At 43.6% G+C, this 27,419-nt stretch overlaps 1 protein-coding gene across 3 annotated transcripts; it reads right to left on the reverse strand.

The window, feature by feature from the left end:
- Nucleotides 1-1,575: 1,575 nt before the first annotated feature.
- Nucleotides 1,576-27,137, reverse strand: LAMP2 (lysosomal associated membrane protein 2). 3 transcript variants are annotated; one of them, XM_083595740.1, is made up of 9 exons: nucleotides 26,879-27,137; nucleotides 22,000-22,118; nucleotides 20,295-20,505; nucleotides 18,832-18,993; nucleotides 17,734-18,053; nucleotides 16,889-17,002; nucleotides 15,294-15,360; nucleotides 14,491-14,658; nucleotides 1,576-1,989 (listed from the first exon to the last, which is right to left on the reverse strand). In XM_083595740.1, exons 1-9 carry the CDS (start codon nucleotides 27,120-27,122, stop codon nucleotides 1,850-1,852), a joined length of 1,545 nt encoding a protein of 514 aa, XP_083451866.1. In that variant the 5' UTR covers nucleotides 27,123-27,137; the 3' UTR covers nucleotides 1,576-1,849. The 3 variants fall into 3 exon arrangements, with proteins under 3 accessions (XP_083451866.1, XP_083451864.1, XP_083451865.1); XM_083595738.1 differs by lacking the exon at nucleotides 1,576-1,989 and adding an exon at nucleotides 4,459-7,428; XM_083595739.1 differs by lacking the exon at nucleotides 1,576-1,989 and adding an exon at nucleotides 10,729-12,728.
- Between the last annotated feature and the right edge of the window lie 282 nt (nucleotides 27,138-27,419).

The following is a 27,419-nucleotide window of genomic DNA, read 5'->3' on the forward strand; positions in this document are numbered from 1 at the left end:
AAGTAATTGTACTGTGGGAGAAATTACCCACCTGTCCAGTAAGCCTGTTTGACCTTTTCATTCTCTTTGAAAAGGCATGTCTCCTTCCATGCAGCTTTGGTGTCAGAAGTAGTTTGATATGTGGGGTGACGTGGTTAAAGGGTGAGGCTCTCGCTCCAGAAATTCAAGCCCAAAGCTCCCATGGGTGCATGGCAATTTGTGCCTTGTGCAAACTACTTGGGAACTTGTGGCCTACCTGATGTTGCTGGACTACACCTCCCAGCATCCCAAATCATTGGCCAACAGTTGGCCCAATAGCAGCTGGAGGTTCCCAGTCCCTGGAGAAGACACGGGGAAGTGTAGAGCATCTGTTTTACATGCAGAAGGTCCCAGAATCTCGAGGTAGGGTCTGGGAGAAACCCATATCTGAAACCCTGGAGAACTGTTGCCAGTCAGACAATACTAGATAGAATTTTGAGCTGTCTCAGAATAAGGCAGCTTCCTATGTTCCTACTTTGCTAGGCGACCAAATAGCATAGTCTGCCATAAGGCAGCTGATTTACTTTCATCTACTAAGCCTGTTGCTTACAACTTGCATCATCCCCAATTATCTGCCAAACGTTGGAATCCAATAGCACCTTGGAGGGTCACAGTTTCCCTGCCCATGTACGAAGCGGCCACAGAAATCAAAGTTACAATCAACCTTTAACTAGAGCCTCACTCCCACAAATGTTGAAAACCTTTCAGGGGGAAAGCCGTATCTCAGCAGTACAACATCTGCATTAAATGCAATAAGTCTCTGGTAAAATCCCAGGCATCTCCAGGTAGGGCTGGTTAGTTCTCCTACCCAAAATCCTGGAATGCTGCTGCTGGTCAGTGTAGACAGTATCAGGCAGTGCTTTTTTCTGGGGGCATGCAGGGGTACGCATACCCCTAAACATTTTGTGAATCTAAGCTTGGCCTCATTGAGGGGCATGATTTCAATATGAGTAGGAAAATGAGAGTACCCCAAAACATTTTGTAGGGAACAAAAAAGCACTGGTATCAGGCCAGATCAGGGTGGTTCAATGCATAGCCTGAGGGTTGCCTGTGGCCCTTGGGACCTTTTTTGGTGGCCCTCAGTAACATTTGACACCTCATCCCCAGCCCTCCTGCTGCCTTCCCAAAGCTTGGTAACTGAGACACTGGGCTTTGGGAAGGAGGCCTGAGGGCTCTGACAGGGTCCCAGAGTCCTTCATCCTCTTTCTCAAAGCCCTATTTAGTGCTTTCGCAGCTTTGAGAAGAAGCCCCTTGCTTATCTGGCTTTGGGAAGGCAGAATGAAGGCTGGGTGCATGTGTCAAATTTTGGCCTCACCTTCCTGTGCAAGGCAGTGTACAGCCCGTGGGTTCCATGTCGAAAACTCTTGCGGCCCACTTGGTATGAAAAGTTGGACCGCCCACAGTCTTACTTGGTATAAGGAAACTTCCTATGACATTTGCTGCTGCTCCCTAAAGCTGCAAATGCCCCCTGAAAGTTTGCTATCTGTTTCAATACCCACACAATAACTGGAATCCAGGAAATGCAAATCGGAAGCGTAAGCTGAAGAGCGATGAGATTTGTTTCCAACACTTCTTTCTTCAGAAATCAGTCTTGTTTTCAAGTGGTGAAGGGGAGTCCAAAAAAAGATTCTCAAAGTAGGCAATATCCTCAGTCAGCAGTTCCTACCTCCTTTTGTATGCACAAATTATATTTACCTTGCTTGTGTGTGTTTTCCTCCTTCTTTTCTTTTACTGTAAGAAAGCCATGAGCTCAAAAGTCTGTTAAGGGTACGGGGCGAGCGGAAACAGAAAGGAAGAAAAGCAGAAGCAGCAGCAGCAGCACATAACAGGGTTATACAGCTTGGTAGCCACTGTCACTTTTCCGCCTTCCGATCATATAAAAGACAAAGGCAAAAACAATAAGGAGTCCGATGACCACACCCACCACAATGGGGATGATAAAGAGGAAATCAGAACTGGTACATTCTTCAGCTGTAGGAAGACAAGATTGAAAAAGAGAGGAGGGAGAGGGAGAACACAGAGCGAGGGACAGGAAGTTAGTGAAGAGAGCAAGCATCTGAGCACAAATTAGCAAAAGCACAAGTGACATAGTTGAAACTCTTATTTCCTAACGTAGGCCCCATCTACACTACACATTTAAAGCGGCATCCTGTCAGTTTAAACAGCCATAGAGGTCGTCGTCCCCCCCCCAAAAAAAAACATTCTGGGAGCTGTAGTTTGCTAAGGGTGTTCAGTGTTTTTAGGATGTCCTGTTCCTCCTAACGCAGGACATGGGTGGCACTGCGGGTTAAACCACAGAGCCTAGGACTTGCCGATCAGAAGGTCGGCGGTTCAAATCCCCATGATGGGCTGACCTCCTGTTGCTTGGTCCCTGCTCCTGGCAACCTAGCAGTTTGAAAGCACATCAAAGTGCAAGTAGATAAATAGGTACCGCTCCGGCGGGAAGGTAAACGCCATTTCCGTGCGCTGCTCTGGTTTGCCAGAAGCGGCTTAGTCATGCTGGCCACATGACCTGGAAGCTGTATGCCGGCTCCCCCGGCCAATAAAGCGAGATGAGCGCTGCAACCCCAGAGTCGGTCACGACTGGACCTAGGTCAGGGGTTCCTTTACCTTTATACCCCCGAACAGGCCTACAATGACCAGAGTAGTTTAACAGTCAAAAGGCTTCCTACGAGGGAAATCTGCGAATTCTGGCTGAGAAGAATTGGGGTCTCCTAACAATTCTCATAACCCTTAACAAACTACACTTCCCAGGATTCTGGGGGGGGGGGGGAAGGAAGCCATGCCTGTTTAAAATGGTATGCTGTTGCTTTAAATCTATAGTCCAGGTGGGGCCCAAGTTTGTGATTTCTTTTCTCTGGCCAGCCACCTTTGAAATTTTGGAACATCTACAGTGCTTGGTGTCTAAAACAGAACCAGTGAAACTTGTGCCAATGTGCCCACTGGCTAGACTCACAGGGATGTCAGGAAAGCCAAGAGATGACCTTAAGATTTGCCTGTTTTATTTATTTGTTGCATTTCTAACCCAAGGATCCCAAGGTGGCGCACATCTTTCTCCTTCATCCCTCCATTTTACCCTCACAACCTCCCAGTGAGAAAAGGTTAAGCTGAGAGATGGCGACAGGCCCAAGGCCACCCAGGGAGCTCCATGGCTTGTGTGGGGATTTGAACTCTAGCCTCAAAAGTCCTGGCACAACACACTTAACCACTACTGTACGGTGGCTCTAAATATAAATATTTGCCAGTTTTATAGGAAAGCACACAGCTAAAGAAAAGCAAAAAAACCCCACACCTGAAGTCTAGATTTAGATTAAATATGTAGTTCCGTCTCTTTCCCTTATCACTACAGGACATCCCATTGCCTCACTCATGATAAATAGACTCCAGAGTACTTATCTAGTGATACGTGCAAGTCACTTTAGCATTGTGATCAGTGAAGTGTTTAAGCTCAGCTCTGAATGCTTTTGCAGTTAGCCTAGATTTTCTTCACTCTGTTTGCAGTGGCTTCCACACTCTAGGAGGAGGAGCATATTTCCTTTGACCTCATTCTTAGAACTTGTGACCGGGTTTAGGAGCAGAGCTAGCCGTCCTATGAGACAAGAGTGAGGCTGCTGCCTCTGCGGATAAATGCAGGGAGTGGGCAGGGCAATGTCTGCCAAGCACTCCCTCAGCCAGGCGGCTGACCTCAGCTGCAATGGAGTACATTCTGCTGCCAGTAGGTAGGACTGAACTGCTTTTGTACACAGAATAAGGAAGAGACGTCACTTTGCTCTTTAGCCACAGGCAGCAAATTGTCTTGGACTGGTCCTGGTTAGGAACCAGAGGGTTTCAGCCCCGCACAGGATCTTAGCATGTTTTAAAAGGGAAATCTCCCCCAATTGTCCATGAATCACTTAGGTTGCAGTCCTAAGCATCATTACTAGGGAGTACATCCCACTGAACTCAGTGGGACTCATTGAGTAAACATAATTAGAATTGGATTGTGAATTGCTGTTAGCTGTTAGGTGATGTAGTGTTGCTTTCAGCATGAGATCAATGACATCCACACCTTTTAGAAAGCATGGCTTCCACCAAAGAATCCTGTTAACTGTAGCTTACCTACCCCACAAAGCTACAATTCTCAGTACCCTTAACAGACTGCATTTCCCATGATTCATCAGGAGAAGCCATGTGCTTTAGATATACGGTGTAGATGTGACTCAAATATTTTCCGTAAACAGATCACTTTGCCATCTGGCCAATGGCAGGCAGATAACAGAAGTCTGTGCTACAGAAAGGAGAGTAACTCTCTACATTTATCTATGAGTTACAATAAACTGAAGATTTAGCACCATTCTGCAGAAACAGCAGGAAATACTGTATTAGGCAAAGAGGAATTTTAAAACAGAAAGTAAGGAGGCAAAGAGAACAAAATGGTCAATCGTTGGCTGCACAAGGAACAAGTTATTAAATTTTCTCAACATGTACTTTATTATTATTATTATTATTTACATTTCTGTACTGTCCTTCATCCAAAGATCGCAGGGCGGTTTACAATATAAAAACACAAAAAATGCATACCATAATAACAAAAATGATAATCGCATGCACAGTTTAAAAGTTCATACATTGTTTACTAAGAGTTCTCTGCAGGCAGATGTGCAGGAAAAGGCGGCAGGAATAATATACCTGTCTAGTTGTGTTGAAACAGCTTTGCAAATAGCCACTAGCCCATGATGGGTCGAAGTCTCCTCCAGGATGCCAGATAGCAAATCTCAATGGAAGTTACTTCATTTTAAGTAATTAATCCATGCAACAGATATGCTAACACAGGTACATGGCAGCAAAATAACTAGTCTGTTTTGGGGTTAATAACTTTTTTTTTTTTTGGCCAGGCTGTACTGACTCACCCCCCAAAGGTCTAAACTCTGTTAAAGCAATTTATTGTAACTTGCTTAATTCACAAAATCCCAGCATCATCCCAGCCTCAAAAAAGTCTGGTGCTGGTGCCTTGAAATTGGGAACTGACCTCTAGCCTGAGCCAGGAAGTTCCCTTATCTCTACACAAACAAGACAGGAGAAATATGGCATCTCAAACTCCCATCTGTGTATGAACTGCAAGGCCACTACTGCCTGTCATGATGATGTTTGCCTCAAGGCAAGAACAAGATAGAGCATGAGATAGGCTCTGTGCCCTGTTCTCCTTTTGCAGAGTTGATGGGAAAGCTAAAATATTATTATGATTACTTATTGCATTACTTCCTTTTTTCAGAGAATGTGACACCAAGTGACCCAAAAATTAAAACCAAAACATAAAAACCAGAATAAAACTAAAACCCAACAGCACATCTGTAATATATATATAAAAGGGCAGGTATAAGTAACTCAACACCCCCCCCAATAAAAAGACAAGCAAAAAGAGACCACCATAGAAATACCCAATACCCTCCACATTTAACGATTGAAAGCTTGGATGAATAGGAATGCCTGATGCCTGAAAATGGATAATAATGGCATCAGGCATGCCTCATGGGGAAAGCATTCCACAAACAGGGAGCCACCACTGAAAAGGCCTATACTTGTTTTGCCACTTTCTGCACATGGAGAAGGGCCTCAGATGAAAAATGCAGGCTGTGCGGTGGCTTCTGTGGGGGAGGAAAGGCAGTCTCTAAGGTATTGGGGGTCAAGAACTGCATAAGGCTTTACATAGGTTAAAGCCAGCACTTTAAATTGAGCCTGGAAACTAACTGACAGCCAGCAGAGTTGTGCCAGAATTGGCATCTTATGCTTGGACTGCCTTAAACAGGTGCACAATCTTGCTGCGCAATTCTGCACCAACCGCAGGTCCCAAGCAGTCTTCAAAGGCAGCCCCACATGTAACAAGCTTCAGTAATCTAACCTAGAGTTTAACAGCGCGTAGGCAACAGAATGTCAACACTTTAAATAGCAAGAGGCTTGGATTTCAGAAGCAGCCTTGGGGAAGATTTTCAAGGAAGCCTCTAGAAGAAGAGTCAGATAATAATCATAAGGCTTCACCCAGCTCCCCTGCTGCTTGAATAATAAGGCAAGTCAGTTTATTATCATAACATTTTCAACTTCCAGAATATTACAACATCCTCATAAACATTTTTGTTTTGTTTTTGTTATTACAGGAAGTCCTTAAACAAAGTTAAGGATCCTCTTACTTACTTACTTTCCATATGCGGTACTGAAACATAGTTATGATGACCCAAAGGCTATCTTGCCTTATAGCAGGAAGAGGAAGCTGTGGCCTTCCAGATATTGTTGGAGTCCATCATAGCCAAAGGTCAGATGGCAATCGTACTCCAACATCATCCATCTGGACGGCCACAGGTTTCCCATCTCTGCTTTACATAATTGAATGTTTCTTTCAGTAACAGTGTTCTAAAAGGGTATCTTCATTTTTATTTAAAAGCATATATTCTGTTCTTCTGCCCCAGGAAGGGACGTCAAGGCAGCTATTTTAGTAAACAGTGCACAAGATGAAAAGCCAATTCTGCCAAAATGATAGGCAGTGCATTACATACACAATGACTCTATAAACACAGTTATTTAACACAACCCACAGCAAGACAACTGGTAGTCGTTCACAAACGTTAGAATGAGGCTACAGTGAGTGCCCTGTTTTATATATGCTGGCTGGCACAACCAGAGTAATGTTTGGACTATTACTAATTTTTTAGTAACAGGGTATAAGTCACTTCTGAAAAGTAGAAAACTCAAAATGCTCAATTAATGGTAGAGGGACCCAATAATGCAAAATATTTACTTCACAAAATCAGGAGGTAAATGGCTTAAGGCCTTTTTAATACACATCACTCAAGAAGCCCCATAATGAGTCCACAACATTTCATTCATCAGATTCTCACCTGAGATTTAAAATACGCTCAATACCTGTTTGCTTGTGTTTTAAGCTGTTGTAAAGTTTGGTTTCCTGCACAGCCAGCCTTGTGTCCGTTTGCAAACTACGGCGTGCAGGAAATCAGTATTAGCTTTGCATCAGGTCTGAGAGGACAAGACATCTGAGGTGGCTTTGTGCCATCGTGGTATTTGGCACTGCAATGATTTGTTTTTTGGAAAAAAGTACATTTGGCTTAAGCTGGCCTATCCACATTCAAAACAAGTCACTTCACACTTAATTATTACGAACACGCAGTAGGCTTGTCTCTCTGAACAACATGTGTGTGACAACAGAACACTCTTCTGGTGCAAATCACTCCTCAGCGGGTTGAAAGTGGAAGTGCTCAGCCCAAACTGCACCCCGCTCTTAGAGCTGCTCATAGCCAGCATTATCACGAGTTTTGCGGCCGACAAAATAAGCCATAAGAACGAGAGCAATTAATCCTGCCAGACATGCTCCCACCATAATGGGCACAAAGAAGTAGTCCACCTCTGGGATGCAATCTTCAGCTGGATGGAGAAAGGGTAATAGGAATGTTAAGCAGTTGAGAGGTCCCGTTTGGATGACAAAGTAATTCTGCCCCCTTCCCATTTGCGGCATGTGTGGGAAACCTAGAGGCCTTCAGTGTGGGCATGCAAGCACCCAAGCTGCCTTCTCAGTTGACACTCCTCCAGATGCACTATCTCCAGCCCATCAAATAGCCTTTTCGTGGCTGGGGGGGGGGCACAACTGTGATGGGAAGGAGGGATTGTGTTGGGGAGGATGACATACCGGGATATTTATCCCCACCAGTCATATTCCTGGCATAAACCCCATTCCTCCCTGAGCAGCTATCAGCAGCAGGTTATAACCCAAACCCAAACCTTTTCTTTTCCCCCACCCGCCCCACTGTGTGTACATGGTCTCACTGCTGGGCCTGAGGTGCAAAAAGGTTCGGTATCAAAGTAAACTATTCTGCAATGCATTTCCACCATGGATATCGAAACAGAGAACCTTACTGCGACAAAAACTGTTTTCTGTTGCTCAGGACCCTGTTTCCATAAATAGTGAGCTAGATGTTTTCTGGGAAGGCCAAAACCAGGTCCTTTTGCTTTTGCAAAAATAATTTCCTGGGCTAACCCTGGCCTTCTGTGGTCCTCATCACTCCCCAAAAGTCGTAACTTTAGCTGAAGGTAGCATACTAACACGAAACATCTCTAGGGCTATTAGAAATGTGTGCAGCTTTCTTGCATACAAAACGGCAAGAATTTGATGGAATGTTAGGGTATCATTACAGACCACGAAATTGGGCCCAAATCTACCCAAACATGGAGGCTCAGAGAGCCCATTTTATAAGGTACAAATTCAGGAAATCTGCAAAATTCCTCCACTTTGCTCAGGAGTTACTGAATTAGGGTGTCACAGAGTTTACCCCCTACAGGAAATACTATGATACCAAACATAGAAATAGTTTACCCATTTTATAGTACAGATTTTGTGTCTCCAGCTGCAGAAAATACAAAGTTTATTTACAGATGCAGTCCTTCCCACCAACAGTAGGAACTTGGAAGCGCTATTTCCTTCTTCCAAATGCATATGATGATATAGTCTTGCAAACATTCTCTTTCCTTAATTGTCCAATCTTTTTGCTATCCAGCAACTGTTGGGGTGCCGGACTATGCCCCTCCAGATGTTGGACAACTCCCATCAGCATGAGAGCTAGCTTTCACCAACAGCTGGAGGATCAAAAACTCCCTGTCCCTGCTATGACATTATTGGGATTGTGACTGTAAAAATGAGCAGACTGTAAAAATGAGCAGATAATTCTGCTGCCCCAAGAAGCAACGCCTACGTATACTTAAAAAAACACCCTTTTATACTGGACATGTATTACAAGCATAGGAGTGCACTAGTTCACTTTCAGAGGGCCTGTGATTTTCTAGAGCTAGCTTAACACAACTGAAAGGAGCTTCTCTTACTACTACTATGCGCGTTTCCAGGATCTGCAGCCTGATCCCAGCCATGCTGATTTGAAAGCCTTGCCTCTACTTTAGCGATACTTCAAGCACAAGGTCAGACAGCTCGGCCTTAAGCCCATTCAGGCAGGAGATGGGGAACCAATCACCCTTCAGATGTTCGGTTGCTGGGCTCTCACTCTCCTCTTCCATGGCCATTAACCACAATGGCCAGGGCTTCCAGAAGCTGCAGTCCAATAGCATACGGAAGAGCGCGGGTTGCCCATGCCTGATTTAAACCATGCACATCTTATGGCAAGGCTAACGATTGTCCTAATGCTACTCTCTAGGGATGTGGCTGCCCTGAAAGTGTCCTAACAGCAGCCCAAATCTTAGCTCCAAATGAGTGCCCAGATACAGACAGTAAGTCATACATGTGTACCTTCCCGGATACCACCTAGCCCAAGGAGGTTTCAGGGTAGTTTTGAAGGACATCAGCTAGTTTATACACCTGATGCCTTCTAGTCCAAGCCAAAGATAGGAAGGACTTGGCCCCACATTCCAATCCTCCATACAGAAGGCAGCTTGGCCATGCTAGCTGCAAGCCACCATTTTATACAATGCAACTGCTAAATAGTACAAGCACACCCTAACTGAGTGAATCAAGCTGCCCTGATATATACTATATGGACACTGTAATATGGGTCCAACTATTGATGCTGCAAATTCTATGCCCAAGTGAGTGCTTTCAGAACATCTGAGCATGCAGGGTTCAGCTATTAACATGGTTTTCCCAGCTCTTCCTGTTTCTTTTCAGATAGGATAACAATATGGTATTAAAGACATCTAAGTGTATAAAGAGGATTTGTGGAGAGGCAGAATCTAGGCAATGTTATAGTCTGCACTGGAATGAATCTTAGGAGTCTAATCCTAACTACAATCCAGTCGTGCGTAGCTTACATATTCAAACCCTGCAGGATTGCAAAAGCTGCATGTTAGTGTGTCCTGCTGGATGAGCTCAAGGTCCAGCTTGCCCAGGATTATTTACTCTGTCTGGTCTACTTAGTCTACCTTTTAGCCATCTCTGCTTTTAGAGCCAACTTTTGGACTTGCAATCATATTAGTTAAAAATAGCAAGGAAGGATTTGCCAGGCCCACAGAACATGGGGAGTGGAGGTTTAACCTTTTCCTCTCATGCCATGGTCCTGATGTCCCCACTCTGTTATTTTTAACTGATGCATCAGCCCTCGCAGGAAAGTCTGCACTGGTGCCAACAGAGGCTTTTCTGTCCAGACCAGGAGCAACTTTTTAGGGTTCTTAAATTTCTCAGGATTGCATCAGGGAGGAAAAGTTTTAAACACCCCCATCTTCTGCGATCCTCATATGCTTTCCCCTGCCCTCACAAGCTTTTGCTATTTTTAACTGCAAGTGATGAGTTGATGTCGTCTGGCTCAGCCCTTGCAGCAGTAGCTTTCAAACTGTGTTCCAGGAAAATGGAGAAAGAGGCGACCGTGGAGTTTCAAAAATGGAGATAAGACAAGGGACAAAACATTCTTGAGAGACAGTTTCCCCACCACTACAGATTATCCTCTACACTGTGCAAAGCAGACACAGGATGCATTATAGGGTGCAGTCGAAAGAGAGTGGACAGCAGCCCCTCACCCCAATCTGTGGGTATACTAGGACTTCTGTAGGGTTTCCATGATAGATGCACCAATAATTCAATCAGCAGGTAAGTTACCTGGAAGGAGCCATCTGGAAAACCAAAGCTTTATAGTAACACATAATCTACTGTCCAACCTTAGAGAGAGGGCAAAGGTGATTGAGGAGATTTTCCAGAAAAGCTTTTCAATCAAGCAATGTGACCAAGCTTCCTTAGGAACAGAAGATTCTTTATTAAAGCATTTTGTGCACAGACAATCAAGTCCTTACGTAGAAATACAATTATATAAGAAAGACAGTGGCTTCAACAGATTAAAGCAGACATTAAAGTTTCAGGTGTTTTAACACAAACCAGTCACTTTTAAGCTGTACAGATTTTAAGTAGAAAAGCTTGTGTGCTTAGCAGAAGCATTTCTATACCTTCAAGATGAAGGTGTGCACTTTGCTTAGCTTTCCAGAACACATTTTTGCCATCATTTCTGACCCACTGCGGCTGGTCTAAATCTGTTATGGCATATGTGCAATGACAAATTGCTATGACAAATTCAGTAAGCTGGTACATGTTAACACAAACACACATGCAAAAATCATCAAATTGCCAAGCCAAGGAAAGACTTTTCTAGCAGACAGCTCACAAGAGTGATTTAAGCAAGTTGATTTATGTTTGGAGGAGGAAACACAAGCAGATAAATTGCAACATGGGTGGGGATTGCCACCTTGTTCTCTTCATTCTTAACATAATGAGCCACGAGGGCTAAAGGGCCACGGTGAATTAATCCTTGATTTAAAGGGAATCCCACTCTTACTCATCTAGGCTAGAGGATTCCAAACTGAAGCGGTTCTGAACAGGCACAATTTAAACTCTCAGAACAGATGGTTCACTTTTGGAGGGCACTCTACATATTTAGAGAATCAATTGTTGCAGAAACTCTACATATTTCAGTGGTCTTTTATGTAACTAAATCTCTTACTGGAAACTTGAGTAGTACATCGTACACCAAAGTCATTTGCTGCAAAATGTAGAGCAGAAATTTATTTTTGATCACGTTTTCTCACCCTGCCCATGGCAGTATACTTCAAGTAGCAGCTTGCCCCAAATGTAGTGATAATCATGAATCTTATTTTTTTAATATCCAAGGTTGTATAACCAAGAACATAGTTTTCATTTTAGCACACAAGTAAGTATAAACAGACTTTTAACAGCTTCAAGCCAGTATCAATGGCTGCAATGGAACCAAAAGACTTTTAACAGCAAGCCCAGTTATTTGCTGTAAAAGTTAAGGGCACTTTGAACTCTGATTCTCTCTCTTTTTTATTTTAAAGAAAGGAATGAGAATGCTAAGATGAAGGGTTCCTCCTCTATCCCTGCAGATAGCAAGAAAGCAATACTAAGCTCCCGCAAGATCCAGCTCTGCGGTTTTCCAAATGACCAGGTAGGACAGGACAGTAGTTAGGATTTACAAGCTTCAGAAGTTACTAGTGCCATGGTGCTAGTAAAGGAAAAGCTTTTACATCCTTGCCGGCATTATTCAGGTTTGCTTGGGCTGAGGTGGCTACAAAGGGATTTTAATTGCTAAATGCCATGAGCTGGAAAAATGCTGCTTAAGCACTGCACAGCTCCCCTGGCTGGTATCCTAGGCTACAGTCACCAAGTCAGCTAGGTTACCTTTCAACTGTAAAGGATGGAGTGTACAAAGCAGTAAGTACAAACCCCAGCTTTTCCATGCTGCTCTGATACTCTAAGTGGGTCACCCTAAGTGTGATTCCTTTTTGTACCATTGCCTGTTTTACAGGTATATTTCCACACATGAAATTCGCACACAAACGTATTTGCAAGGTTAACTTTCCATGGGCTGGTTTTGCCATGGCCATTAGTCAGTCCCAATACATTTTTATGATGTCCTTATTATGTTCAGAAGAGGTACGTTCTTGATCATGTTTTGTTTTGGGGGACCATCTCCACAGTTTTAAGGAGGAGAGAATCGTGGACCTTTTTGGTGGCTGGTTTCCGTTTGGGAGCTTGCACTTTTCTTTAGACATCACAGCCAAAGCCAAGAACAAGTCACACAAAATTTACAAGGTTTGATATCCGGGTTGGCTTTGTCTTCTGCCAAGCGCGTAAGCAATCACTACAAGCATAATCAAGCCCATAAGACCAGCGCCAACTATAACTGGGATTAGATAGGTGTCATCATCCAGCAAACATTCTCGTGCTGTAGACAAGAAAGGTGGGAGAAAATATATATATGATGTCTGCCAAGAGCTATGCCTTCGCCTTTATGCGAGCAGCATTACAATCCTACATGCTAGAATTCTGGCCTTTGGTCTGACAAACAACCAAGCTATCCCAACCTTCTCTAGACTTGGAAAACAGAAGATTTATTAGATGACTAAAACGATTCAAAATTTGCAGATATATGCCTGAAGTTACTAAGTTTACAATAAAATTTTGTTAGAAATCAAATGCTTGTCATAAGAACATTAAAAAGAATCCTGATGGATCAGTCCAGCATCCTGTTCTCGCAGTGACCAGGAGATGCTCATGGGCAGCTCACAGGAAGTATCTGGGTGCAGTAACACCCTGTTGTTTACAGCAACTGGCATTCAGAAGCATACAGCTTCTGGGAGTGGAGGGAGAATGTAGGAATCAGGGTTGGCAGTCACAGGCAGGCTTATCCTTCATTAACTTGACTAATCCCCTTTTTTAAAGCCAACAATTTTCACCTTAGATGACTGACGGAAATGCCAAAAGATTGCACCAAAGGGCCTCGTTTCCTAACACTAGTTTAGATCAAGGGTTGAATTCAGGTACTGGGACACTGGTTCATCAAATTAAATTAAAATCTTTTGGCTATAGAAAGGATTTTGTGGGTATGGAGAATGAAGCAAGTTTAGAATTCATTTTTTGGGAGCTCACAGGTAGCATGTCAAGAGTAACCCTGATTATGGCTATAAAAACTATGAATAAAGGAAAAATCTATTTTTCTATATTATAGTAGATCGATTTTTGTGGTAAATAGAAGATGCTTATTCCTAATTGTAGAATACATTATGCCTTAAAGAAATGTTATCTGATTCCTGAAATACTGGGGTTGGGGGGGCAAATTTACATTTATATCTTTAATCACTATTGCTCTTGCAATACAGTTTTTTTGGGGGGAGGGGAGGTGACAAGCAAGTCTGCTGCCTAAAATTTATTATTCTGTAACTACCGGGCTCAAAGGCTTTTTGAAAGCTAACCATCAAGCCAGATTCAAATAAATGAATGAATAAATGAGCAAATGCCACATAGAAAAAGCCTCTGCTTTTGGAGAGTCACCTGCCAATGGTTAGAGCGTGACATGCACTTGTCTGAATCAGGTTTGCTCTTTAAGATCCACTCCATCCTTCAAATAATTCCCCATTCTCAGAAAACAAAAAAATAAGTGTAACCTTAGAACCACACTAACAGTACACAAATACAATCCCAGGTTATGTCAGAACTAAAAGCTATCGGCTGAAATAAAACAGGCTTACTATTTAATTGCAAGGTTGATCTCTGCCAGGATATCTCTCCATAGGAATGGTGCAGCTGGGAGAGGGCTTTGCCCCAGCTCTTACAGATCCCAAATTCAACAGCAGCAATTTAGTCTAGATATACTCACTCCCACCAATAGTACTTTTGACAAAACCTGCATTTCCATTATTTCTAGCACAGCTGTAAGTTTAACTACTGCACAGCATCCAATTGCTCCCTGAGAGCCAGCCAAGATACTATTCATTGCATTTTATTGTATTATCTATATATTGTAAATAATTTTAAGAGTTAAGCATAAAGCAATGTACAAGTCATATAAAATTAAACTTGTTGGGCTCAAGTAAACAGTGAGTTTTCTTTGTTGTTTTATACCTATCTAAAACTTTGGTCTTTAAACTCAAAAGCTTCTGAAGGCTGCTTTTTGGGGGGAGGGGATGGGGAGGGGGATTCATTCTTACCTATGGAGAACTGGCCATTCTGTACTTGAAATGGCTGGATCCTTAAGTTGAAGACGTGCAGGCTACATGAAGGAGTCACTTCAAGAGTCTCCTTTTTTCGACACATGTATGAGCTTCCGAGGGAGGCCTCCCAGAAAGTGAGATTGTCACTTGCAGCAAACTGCGTTCCTGTGGAGGAAAAAGACGTTTTGCGTGAAGACTTGCAGGGGAACAGTTTATAAGCTCCCATTTCTAAAAGTACTACTGCAGGCCAATTTTGTTCGAGGGGGTCTATTAACTGGGGAAATTTACCTGCTGTGAAATGTGTACAAAATGAGGAGATCTGAACTGAATTTATTAGAGGATAATCAGTTTTCAAATCAGGGCTGTAGTAAAATGCTATGCTCAAATTTGCTACTCCATTTGTGTGTGCCAAGACGAGGAGAATTTTGCTGATTTTGTGGGTGTCTGAATTCTGTGAACAATTTCAGAGTGAGCACCCACTTGCTTTTTTTAGGCAGTAAGGTATTTTCTCATGGTGCCTTGATGCCACAAGGTGATCTCTTGTTGACACTGCCATCTTGGGTGGCAAGGAAACAGCCACCCCAAACAAGTCGCTGCATTTTACGGTCCGTGAAATCTACCTTTCAGTTTCTGACACAAGGATACCTTTGACTCAAAGCAGAGTGGCCTTAACTTTGCATTAGCCCTAGTATGCATACAGCCAGCTAAGAACAACCAAGGTGCTGGCACACTAAAAAGTTGTTTAAATATTGAGACCAAATAAAAAGATATGACTTGACTGCTTACAGCTAGAATCTTACCATTTACAGGGTTGGTCACAGTGACGTCCACCGCTTTCAGGTAAAATCTTTCAAAGCTTGTGTTCTTCTGTTTAAGCAAGCAATTCATCAAGTTACATATACAACCTAAAAATACCTTTGCAAAAACTTTCTAATTCAGCATCAGACAGAATTTAATAATAATAATAATTTTTATTTATACCCCGCCCTCCCCAGCCAAGGCCGGGCTCGGGGCGGCTAACAAGCAATAATAAAAACAAGTTGAATGAATACAACTTAAAGACAAGATTAAAATACAACATTAAAATACTGAAACATTAAAATATTAAAATGCAGGCTCATCACAGGAGGAGAAAAGGAAAAAGAAGAAAGAAAGAGGGGGAGAGAATCAAATTGGCTCTAAGCCAAAGGCCAGGCGGAACAACTCTGTCTTACAGGCCCTGTGGAAAGAAATCAGATCCTGCAGGGTCCTGGTCTCATGAGGCAGAGCGTTCCACCAGGCCGGAGCCAGAGTTGAAAAGGCCCTGGCTCTGGTTGAAGCTAGTCTAACTTCCTTAGGGCCTGGGACCACTAGGGTGTTGCTATTTATGGACCTTGAGGCTCTCCGTGGGGCATACCAGGAGAGGCGGTCCCGTAGGTACGAGGGTCCTAGGCCGTGAAGGGCTTTAAAGGTCAAAAGCAGCACCTTAAATCTGACCCTGTACTCCACCGGGAGCCAGTGCAGCTGGAAAAGCACTGGGTGAATATGCTCCCATGGCAGAGACCCTGTGAGGAGCCTCGCTGCAGGATTCTGCACCTGCTGGAGTTTCTGGGACAGCTTCAAGGGCAGCCCCGTGTAGAGCGAATTACAGTAGTCAAGCCTGGAGGTGACCGTCGCATGGATCACTGTGGCCAGGTCGGGGCGGGAAAGGTAAGGTAATTTAAGAAGTTTTAGGGGCCCTGACTTAACAATAAGCCACCACTAGCATTAATAAATCTCAGTTTTGACACTAGAGAAGCTTCTTCCCTCCCTAGACATCTTGAAAAAGAGATTTTCTTTAATGGCTTATCACCAAGCTGCTGAACTTCTTCCTTAAAAACTAGGAGTTGAGGGCATGTGACATAGCAAGTAAAACTTAATTGCAATGTAAGGGTGTGCTGTAGCTCAGAGGTGGAACATTTGCCTTGCATGCAAAATGTCCCAGGTTCAATCCTCAGCACCTGTAGGTGGGCTAGGAGAGGCCCCTGCTTGAAACCCTGGAGAGCTGCTGCCAGTCAGTGTAGACAGTGCTGCGCTAGATGGTCTCACTCAGTATAAGGCAGCTTCCTATGTCAACCGTGCCTAGCAATGCTGCTGCGACTTTGTCAACAAGCAGCAGGAATAATAATAATTAAAAAGTTTGATTTCTGGTTATCCTCCTGCACTTTCATAAGAGGCACAAACAGGGCTCCTAACACTCATGCACCCCCTCCCAATGCAATAGCAAAGTTGTTACGCTGCTCTTGCAAGAGCGACTAATTCCATCATAACAGTAAAAGGGTGATGCAATCTGAATGGAGAAATAAGTTTTCAAGAACCTGCAATGAAGCTGAATTCATTTCCCACATATATGCACACAGAATAATGAGTTACTTACGACAGCAAAAGTTAAGACAACCACGACGTCGGTATCTGTCAGGGTGAGGACAGAAGATCTATTGCCACAACGCCCGCTAGCTGTAGTTGTGTTTGGATTAATGTTCATAAGAGTCTTTGGGAAGAAGAGTGTGATATAAATTCAATAAAGAAATTTAATAAAGAAATGAAAACCCAGAGCAAACCGAAAATTAAGCAGCTCACAACACTTCTTTCACCTTGCTTCCCCATGCCCATAAAGAATGTCAAATGCTTGTTCATAAACACTGAATAGCTTCTATACTCTGTTGTAGAACTAGCCTGACTATCCAAGCAGATCAGCACTGCTAGATTCCAAAAGAATAAAAGGGGATGCTTATTTCCCCTTCCATCTTACAGTTCCAAGGAGAGTAACTGATCTAAACTGGTACCTTAACAAGCACCAGCTTCTCAGCCTTATGCACTTGGGCTCCCTCTGTGGGTGAGCTGTGCACTTACAATTTGCAGAACAGAATGCCGTCTTCAAATGTTTTGGGAGGTCCTATTCCAAGGCACTTTCACCTGCTAAACACACACCACAAACTGCATTCCTTTCACCAAGCATACAACTATACAAGCCAGCAGTTGCAGAGCTAAAGGTGTGGGGCGGGGAGAGGATCATCCACCTTTTGATTTATGCAACACCTTACATGTTGTTGCGTTTTCTATGGCTTTCATCTGTCTTTTTGCTGTTTTATCTGCTGCTAATGGATTTTTAAAAAATAAATAAATAAATGCATTTGTTAGCGATTTATATTTAAATTTGTTAGATGCCCTGAAACCAGAGCTTATGTGCCCAATACATAAAACATTGACTAAAATAATGACCTTTGTCATGTTCAGCTGCAGCCCCATGGTTGCCAGAAGACAGATCTCGGTGTCTTTTTTAACAGAGTAGGTTCCTGTGGCAGGTATCTCATCTGGTTGGCTGATGGAACGTGATGATAAAATTGTTGTGTTAGCCTCCTCTGTGGTGTCGTTGGCAATGGAGGTGGTATTGGTATTGGTATTGATATTGGTATTGGCATTGGTGATGGAGGTGGTATTGATGATGAAGGTGGTATTGGTGATGGAGGTGGTATCAGTGGAGCTGGTATCAGGAACAGCTGGCTCAGGGGTGACTACAGCATCTTTATCGCACACGGTCTCTGAAAAATAGAAATATATACACTAGCAGCACAGAACTAAATTCACAGACCCTGAAGAACATCAAACTGTTCACCTATTTCCAGCTATGAAGATGCTATCAAACTATGAAGACTATCAAAGGGCCAGAACTCAGTGGCAGAACACCTGCCTTGCATGCAGAAGGTTCTTGGGTTCAATCTCCAGCATCTCCTGCTACAGCTGGAAGAGGATGCTGCCTGAAATTACAGAGAGCTGCTGCCTGCCAGTGTAGACAATAGTGAGCTGATGGACCCAATGGTCTTCCTCTGTTTAAGGCAGCTTCCTATGTTCCTATAGCTTGTGCACACAAAACAGGAGACAACCAGTAAAGGCCAACTAGCAACTTTTTAAACCAGAGGACTGCCAAAGAGTAACGCTCTGGAACCACAGCAACAGAACCTATTTTCTGGAAGTGAAAAGTAAATGAAAATAAAAATGCATTTCTAGAAGAAGCAACAAGCCTCAAAAAAACCTTAGCAGTCCCCACGTCAGATCTCTAAACTCAGATAGGGAACCTGCAGCTAATCAAATACATATGCTGACTAGATAAACTTGCAAAGTTCATCAGAAGCTTTGTAAAACTGCTAGAATAGGAGTCTTTCAAACGCTGTCGGACTACAACTCCCATGATTGCAACCACTGGCCATGAAGGCTGAAGCTGATGGGAGTGGTGGTGCAACAACATCGGGAGGGCCACAGGTTCCCCAGCCCCTAGGGTAGAGGGGGGAAAATGTTTGCACAAGACTATGAACTACTAACTTTGGTCACTTAGGTTGCCAGACGGAAGAAAAGCCTCAAGAACGACATTCTGGAAGTTCTGTATAACACTGCCAGATTCAACGAAGTCCACATTTTGACAAATGAAAACTGTGTCTAGATCAACTGGATGCAAAGGATAGTTTGTAGAGGTGGTAATTAGTCCTATTAAAAAGAAAAAGAACAGATGCTTTTAAGACAACTGATATTATGAACATTAAAGCCAAGCAAGCAGGTCTTTGTGCGTCTCAGGTACATAGTTGTAATTTTGGCTACAAAAAGCTCTGTGGTTAAATTGAAGGCTAACCAATATGGCATAAGCCATGGTAGGCTACAGCCTAGCTCAAGACAATAATGGTTTGAACTATCAAGTTTCCAGTTGCTGGAAGCCACAGGAGGGGAAGAGTGGTCTTATGCTCAAACTCTGCTTGCTGGTTTGCCACAGGGAACTGTTTGGCTATGGTGAGAACTGGATTAGATGGGCCAACGGGATGCGCTGATGACCAGCTCCAGCAGGCTCTTCTGACTATCTTACTACAAAAATACATTTTATCATGTACCAAATCCCAAATTTGTCTTACTAGAAGGCATTTAAAAGGCTTATAAACGGCCTCGACCCAGTATACCTGAAGGAGCGTCTCCACCCCCATCGTTCTGCCCGGACACTGAGGTCCAGCTCTGATGGCCTTCTGGTGGTTCCCTCACTGTGAAAAGTCAAGTTACAGGGAACCAGGCACAGGGCCTTCTCAGTAGTGGCGCCCGCCCTGTGGAATGCCCTCCCACCTGATGTCAAAGAGAACAACAACTACCAGACTTTTAGAAGACATCTGAAGGCAGCCCTATTTAGGGAAGCTTTTAATGTTTGACGCACTATTGTATTTTAATATTTTGTTGGAAGCCGCCCAGAGTGGCTGGGAAGGCCAAGCCAGATGGGTGGGGTATAAATATATTATTATTATTATTATTATTATTATTATTATTATTATTATTATTAACAATAATATCATCATCACACCTCTTTAAAACAGAGAGGTCAAGGCAGTAAGACCATCCTAGCTAGAGTTGCAGGGAGGTGGCAATTGTTGGAGGGGAGCAAGAACAGCAGTGGGCTTAGGACTAGGATCATGGAAACAGAGTGCCACTTTTGATACTTTTTTTATTAGAGAAAATCTCTGCCCTTGCCCAGATGCCACCACAGGGACTTCTGGGCCACATGGTGGAAAGGAGCAGCAATTATAGGTTGGAATTCTACAAAGCTTTGCAATATAACACTTACTATGTAATATCCTCATCCATGGAACTTTCACAATATAAAGTTGTGCAAATTTTTCAAGTAATGAATCGATTTTGCTGTAAACTTGAATTATTCAGCCTCTGAATTTTAAAAAAGGCATTTCTAAAGTGAGGAGTTCACCCTGTTAAGAGCTGCAACAACTATTGCAGGGTAACTTGGAATGCCACTTTACCTTTCATTTTAGCATCTGGAAACAGTGCTGTATCATTGGTGTTGTAGGTGAAGGAGATGATCCCTTGATAGGTGTCGTTTGTTTTCGTGAAGCTGATATTCCAAGAATGACCTTCTCCAAACTCTATTGCTAGCACAGGGCCAGATATTTCGTTGTCACAACTGCTTCCATCATACCTTACATGTTCAGGGAACGTAAGAACTGTGTTTTTCTGAAACATTTTGAAGAAAACAGACAGCAGTCACTGACCAGTACTCCCAGTATCAGCAGGAGGACTTTTGTCTTTTTTCTAGAAAGCGCCATCTATATACAGTCGTACCTTGGTTTTCGAACAGCTTAGTTCCTGAACATTTTGGCTCCCGAACGTCGCAAACCCGGAACATCCTACAGGGCTTCTGATTGGCTACTCCTGCAGCCAATCAGAAGCCATACTTTGGTTTCCGAACGTTGTGGAAGTCGAATGGACAACTGGAACGGATTCCATTCGACTTCCAAGGTACGACTGTACTGTACTTGAGTTTTGGAAGAGAATTCAAGTTCTCCTACCTATATCCAAGATAATCCCTTTTGTTAGATTTGGTACATCCATTTAAATGCAACCCATTTACTGCACTGGTTTTAAGTCGATTTTAAAGGGATTTTTCTTCCAGGGTGTTGCTAAGAATGGTGCTATGCAGTTGTGGGGAACCTCTGGCCAGTGAGTGGACCTACCTAGGCCCACCAGATTCCTCGCATTTGGCCTGTAGGGCATTTGGGGTGGGAAACTACACCTATCTGCCAATTACCCAGCATCAGTGTAGAACAACTAAAGCAATCTCTCTTGTCTCTTATATAAGCTCTCTGCCTGTTCTTCTGAGACTAAATGGCAGCATTTTTTCCACCCCAGCACTGGGGTAGGTAGAAATGCTGCCTTTTACAATTCATGAGCAAGTGTAGGGGCTTATCTCGGAATCTGGCGCTCTGATGCTTAGTGCTAGATGGGGAGATAAAATCCCTCTCTCTCTTTAAAGATCTTGTCTAAACAGGGATGTCTCTTGTCACCTCCACCCCAGTGTTGGAGTGGGGAAAGCTAAAATTACCAGTTGTGGCTGCATGTATGGATTTGTTTGCTTGCCTATGAGAAAGTGTATGTATAGGGGGGTGGGTCCTGAATGCTTGATGCAGGTGCCTGTGGAAGGTAGAAGTAAATGTATTTTTTTGATGGGGGGAGACGTTGAAAGTTGGTCAAGCTCCAATCAAACCCTAAAGTTGCAACAAACACTACCATCAGGACTGTAGAACCCAGGTCTGCTGTACTGAGCATAGCTGTCAACGTTTCCCTTTTTTTAAGGGAAATTCTCTTATTCCGAATAGGATTCCTCGCAAGAAAAGGGAAAAGTTGACAGCTATGGTACTGAGACTGGAGAGAACCAGGCTGAAACCCTATGACAAGTTATGAAGCTCACTATATAACTTTGGGTCAGTCACCATCACCTAAGAGAAGAGGGGGATATTAAATTTAGCAAGAAATATTTTAACACTAGTAGGTATATCTTGCTTGTGCTGAAATAGCATCTTAATTAGGAATTAAAGTGCAATGCTAATATATTTTAGAATTAAGATACCCAAATAGGAACTATTCATGGCACATACGTAATATGGGAACATATGTTTACACACACACACCCTAGATTTTGAAAGTTTCAATAACAGGTTAGATACTTACATATTCATTGTGTTCAGTTTCATATGTTATAGAGAAGTTCATAATCCATTTTCCAAATAGGCATGTCTCATTGGATGCATCTTTCACTTCTACATCCACAGCATAAGCCTGGTAAACAACTAGAATATTGTTTGCTCATTAGACAATGTGTTATAACCATCTCTAGAAACTCACACTTTGCATTCAGGCTCCTTTGACAAGCTTACATTTTTACACAATAAAATGGTCTTGAATAATCCTCTGCAGCAGCACATGACAGAGGGACATTAGCAGTGGTAAGCAAGCTGTCTTTCAGAGGAACACCATCACTGATCTTACTGGTGCAACTCCAAAATGCCTCTGTGGGACCTCAGTGCTTTTGGGTAGCATTTTGTGTGAGCCACTTCTTTAGAGACACAGAGCCTCTTGTGCTAGCATAAAGGGAAAACTGGGTTTCAAAAGCAGACAGACTGAAATAGTGGACCTAGATTAGTCATGTTCATTTTCAATGGGTCTGCTCTGTGGATGACTAACACTGGATACATTACATTTACACTTGCAGCATTACAAAGCGGTTTGCATTTGTCCATTTCTACGGTTTGCATTTGTCCGTTTGTCCCTTTCATTTGTCCATTCTTTATTCATTAATTATGTGCAGATATAATTAGAAGGAAAGGGGAGCAAGGAGAGATGTGGTCATTTAAGGGGTGGGAAATATGAAGTGTTTTTCCACCTTGCCCAAAAGAGGCTTCCAAAGAGCTTTAGAGCACTCCCAGCTGTTAACCTCAGTGCTTGCTTGTATACAGCAGTGAGTAGATGGTCCTTTACTCCAGGAGAATGAGTAGGAGAAGGGATTAAAGAAGCCTTCTTGGGAGAAAGTAGCTCAAGTACCCAAAGAGTGGATGAGTGTAGGGTAAGAGCCATAGATACAAGGGGATTTTGTTGGAAACCCAATGCAAAGACCTAGGTCCACTCACCTATCCCAATCACCTATCCCAAAAGGCAACACATTAGGGTTCACCATTTAAGTGAACTTAGAAGTATTCATTCTGTTTTCTTGCCAAGTACAGGGCAGCCTGAGAAGTCTTATTAACTACATTAAGCTTGCAAAATAATATTACCTGCTAAACCCATTATTATAAGGCATGATAACATGCCCATCAACTTTAAATAAAAACACATTCCCTATTTAATCCCAGCCAAGGCACACCATACATTCTTGGTAATTCTTACAGAACAGGAAGTGTAGGTTAGTGTTATGAAATATGTGTCAAGGGATGGTTGCTTGTCTGAAGCCGTCTACCAGATATCTGGACATGGTGATATTTAAACAAAGGACTGAATCACCACATTTAAAACAAAACAAAACACACCTGCAGGCAGTATTTATATCAAGCGTTTTTAAAGATAACTAAAGTGGAAGAAACAGTTCTTCTGCAGCTTTCCCCATTCCAACAGCCTTCAGATCCTGCTGGACTCTGATTCCCATCAGCCCCAGCCAGCATGAGCCATGGTCAGGAATGATGGGATCTGTAGTGCAAAACATCTGGAGGTCACCAGGTTGAGAAGGCTGTTGTAGAAGCACGGATTTCAATTTTACAACCATTTGTTCACAAGCATGCTTTCTCTCCTCCCCTTTCCCAGCTGCCAACACCCACATCAAAATTTATTCTGGAAGAATGATCACTACATTTGTAATACCCACTGTTATTCTTTCCATGGCTACAAGCTTAGCATTTGTAAACTGTGACTTGCAACTGTGACTTCCTTCTGTTGATGGAAGACACAGAGTATGCCAGATCTTTAGGGCGGAATAATGACACTACAGTACATGATCTTTTAAAGAAGGCAATAGGTAGGCATTTCAGCTGGTCATCTGAAGAGGGGCCATTTGTCATTGAAACTGTTTCTCTGTGCTATGAGTTTAACTTTCTGGTAAGGGGTCTCCAAAGAAACCAGCTTTCTCTTTTGCTTAAGAGAAAACCACAAAGTGAGTGACGCATGAGAGTATGTTTACTTCTGGATCTTTACAGTGAGTAAACCTTAGTCCTGTTCCCGCATGTCTTGGGAGCCTGGGAATGACTGGGGACTTTGGTTCACCAAATGCAAGAGCATCAACATAGAACCCCAAGGTTCTTCTGAAGTCACTTTATTTCAACCAGCTAACTCTTTTGTAAGAGATCTTGACTGATAAAACATTGCTGCAACATACTCAAGCCATGTTTAACTCATATGTAGGTATGGGAAAGCTTCACGTTTCGCTTCTTAAACTAGGACATGTTGCTGCCTTAAGCCAAATTAGAACAATGGTCCATCCATCACAGTAGTTGCCTTTTCTGGCAACAGCTCTTCAGATTCTTTCTCAAGAGCCTTTAAACTGGATTTGTGAGGAATCTCTGTGAATACATTGCAGATGCTCTAACCACCAAGCTATGACCCCCTGAAGACTACGGTATGTCCTGCTCTTAGCAGACAGCAATGCCTTAGTGCCATGTCAAGTGTTTAAAGAACATCTGCACATATAACAAAACATTATTTTCTGCACTCTCGTTAAGGTAGTAAAGTGCAATACCCCCACATTTTTTGTTTACCATTTGAGAGGAGCACTTTATGGGCCCATCTCAAAATCCAGTTAATCATGCTTTTAACTGGGCAAGTTATGGACAGTTCAGTTATTCACCGCCTGAGTAATATTTAATCATGTTTACTGGAGAGCAAGTTCCAAATTTAGCAAGGCTTACTTCTTGGGGGCAAGAATGCTTAGGACTACAATCTTAACATTTCAGGGTTAGTTTGCTGCCCTGTCATTATTTGAAAAGAAAAGAAATGCTTATCTTTAGTTTTTCTTCAGTGCTTTTAAGAGTATGCTTTAGAAGTTATAATTCCAAGGTTTCTATTTTTTAATTAACTGGAGCTACCTCTGGAGCCTTACTTGCCTGAGAAGCAGGTTAGAATTTTCAAAGGGCTAGGAAGATATACCGTATTTTTCGCCCCATAGGATACACTGCCCTATAGGACGCACCTAGTTTTTTGGGGGGGGAATAAAGAAAAAAAATTATTTCCCCCCCCCAGGCACGGGGCTGGCGCGGGGGAAGCCCGAGCTTCCCCCGATCCCAGCCCCCAGAACAGCCTGCTATCCGCAAGCCTAGGGAGCCGCGCCGGTCTCTTCAGCGCGCCCAAGGCTTCGGAATGCAGGCAGCTCTGCGCAACCCTCCGGAGCTCGGCGCGGCTTTGCCTCTCGCTCTCCAGGCTTCAGCGAAAGCCTGTATTCACCCCATAGGACGCACCCACATTTCCCCTTCATTTTGGGAGGGGAAAAAGTGCGTCCTATAGGGTGAAAAATATGGTAATATGTCAACCTATTTCGAAAATGGCTCCTTACCTGACCTTTATCTTTCAGATATTCCTCTGCCCCATGCTACGGCCCCTCCCAATCCTGAATACACCCCGACTTTTTGACTGAAGGCACAGTTCACTCCTGATCCCAAAGTTCACTTTTAGCAGGGAAGAGCAGCAGTTACCCAATTTCCTGCATTTCTGCACACCCCACTGTGCTGAGCACATCTCCCACAGGAAAGAGGCAAGTCTCAACTTAGGCAGAGGACGCAACAACTGATTTTGATGAGCATCCACACAAATCAAATAACTGAATACCCTCCCAATAGAGAGATGGAAGAAGGCAACTGACAACTGAATCACTCAGCTGCCCTCAAGGTAGAGGCACACACCAGTAGTTCTCCTGGGAGGCTAACAAGCCCTGCCAGATAATGCAGAGATATACTGTACAACACAGGCCATTTCCTTCCCTGGAGTAGCCAGTGTTGATGTGCACCTCAGCATCACTAGCAGCAGTGGTCCATTCCTGTTCAATATAGAGCAGTATATCAATAATGAACAACTGGGGGAAGCAAGTAAGCCTGGAACACCCACTCAAGCAAGGGTGTAACAGGTGAGCCTCCTCTGAAGACAGCCCATTCTTCTTGATCTGCTAAATTCAGCAGCTGAATATCCAGGATGCACTAGTTGCAGAGAGGAAGGCTGGACAGCTGAGATAGCCCAGGAGGTAGAGCATGAAGATCTTAACTCATCTACGCAGCTGCAAATAAAATGTGTTGAAAGTGCAATATACAAATGTGATACTACATGTCAACAGCAAGCTATGCAAAATTCAATGTATTTTTAAAAATGTTTATTATTACTATTTTAAAAAGCATCTTCACAGAGTTTTTTTAATATGTGTGTAGATTCCACCTGAGGTTCAAGCCCCATGTTGGGCAAAGGATTCTAGCACTGCAGGAGATTGGACTAGATTACTTTCATGGTCCCTCCCAACTCTACAATTCTATGATTAATTCATTGCTTCCTGCACTGAAAGGGGTTGGATTAGATGACCCTTGTGGCCCCTTCCAACTCGACAATTCCATGATTAAGATTCATGAAGGGGGCCAACAGGCACCCTCCCAGCTTGAGGCTCGCAAGTCATTTCAAGAGCTTCTGTTCTCCAGCAGCTCAAAAAACCTGGACAACACAGTAATATTATTATTATTATTATTATTATTATTATTATTATTATTATATCAACCCAGTGGCAACGGACACAGAGCGGTCTGGCAACTCACACAGAAGCCCAACAGGCACCCTCCCAGCTTCAGTCTGGGTTCTCTGCGGTGCAGTGTGTGTGAGCGTCTGGGTGTAAACACCAGAAAGCTGGCGGTTCGAAACCACCCAGGGGCATCTGTGGGCGGGATTCCGGCATATTGCAAGGGGTTGGACTAGATGAGCCTTGGGGGTCCCTTCCAGCTCTTTTTTTGATGGGGCGGGTTGTCTATCCAATCCCACTGTCCCTCCCCCCCCCCCGCAGCCGTTTCAGCCCCGCTTTCCTCCCAAAGCCGGCGCTCACCTGATCCTTCGAACAAGAAGAGGACGAGGGCGCAGAAGAGAGGGCGCGGGAGGCGACCGGCGGCTGAGCTCTGCGTCTCCATGCCGGCGGCGGGGAAGCGACTTCCTCGGAGCCGGAAGAAACGAGCGGGCAGGCGCAGGTGGCGACGGCGACCTCGATGCCAGTCACCTGAGTAGAACGAGCGAACGGGGCGGGGGAGGGAGGAGGAGTCGCTGGGCGTGGCCTCGCGGCGGCAGCCAATCATGGCGCCGACCCCGCCCCGCCACCGTCTTTGTGGTTCACAGCCTCAGCCGCTTCTCCGGCAACCAGCAAGGGAGGGTGACGTTGGGCTGCGCGTGATTGTTTACAGGCTGTCATATCCTCTTCTCTTCCTCACTGTTGCTGTTAAGAGTGTCTTTGTTTATTAAAGTCCGCCTGACGGGACTCGAGGCGCCTTACTGATTAAAAAAAAGAACCGCTAACGGTTCTTAATAGAATTAAGACAGTATATACGGATATAAAAGCTGATTACAACGTACAAATAATTACAATAAAGCTAGCC

This window comes from Podarcis filfolensis (assembly GCF_964270895.1).
Source record: "Podarcis filfolensis genome assembly, chromosome: Z".
Lineage (NCBI taxonomy): Eukaryota > Metazoa > Chordata > Lepidosauria > Squamata > Lacertidae > Podarcis > Podarcis filfolensis.

What these genes read in the sequence shown, in the direction of transcription:
- LAMP2 (XM_083595738.1), bottom strand. Translation starts at nt 27,122, where the DNA reads ATGATTGGCTGCCGCCGCGAGGCCACGCCCAGCGACTCCTCCTCCCTC. An exon ending in AAACTGAACACAATGAATAT is followed by an intron (nt 20,506 to 21,999) that starts GTAAGTATCTAA and finishes AAAATGTTTCAG; the next exon opens with AAAAACACAGTTCTTACGTT. An exon ending in TCCAGATGCTAAAATGAAAG is followed by an intron (nt 18,994 to 20,294) that starts GTAAAGTGGCAT and finishes TCTTTTTAATAG; the next exon opens with GACTAATTACCACCTCTACA.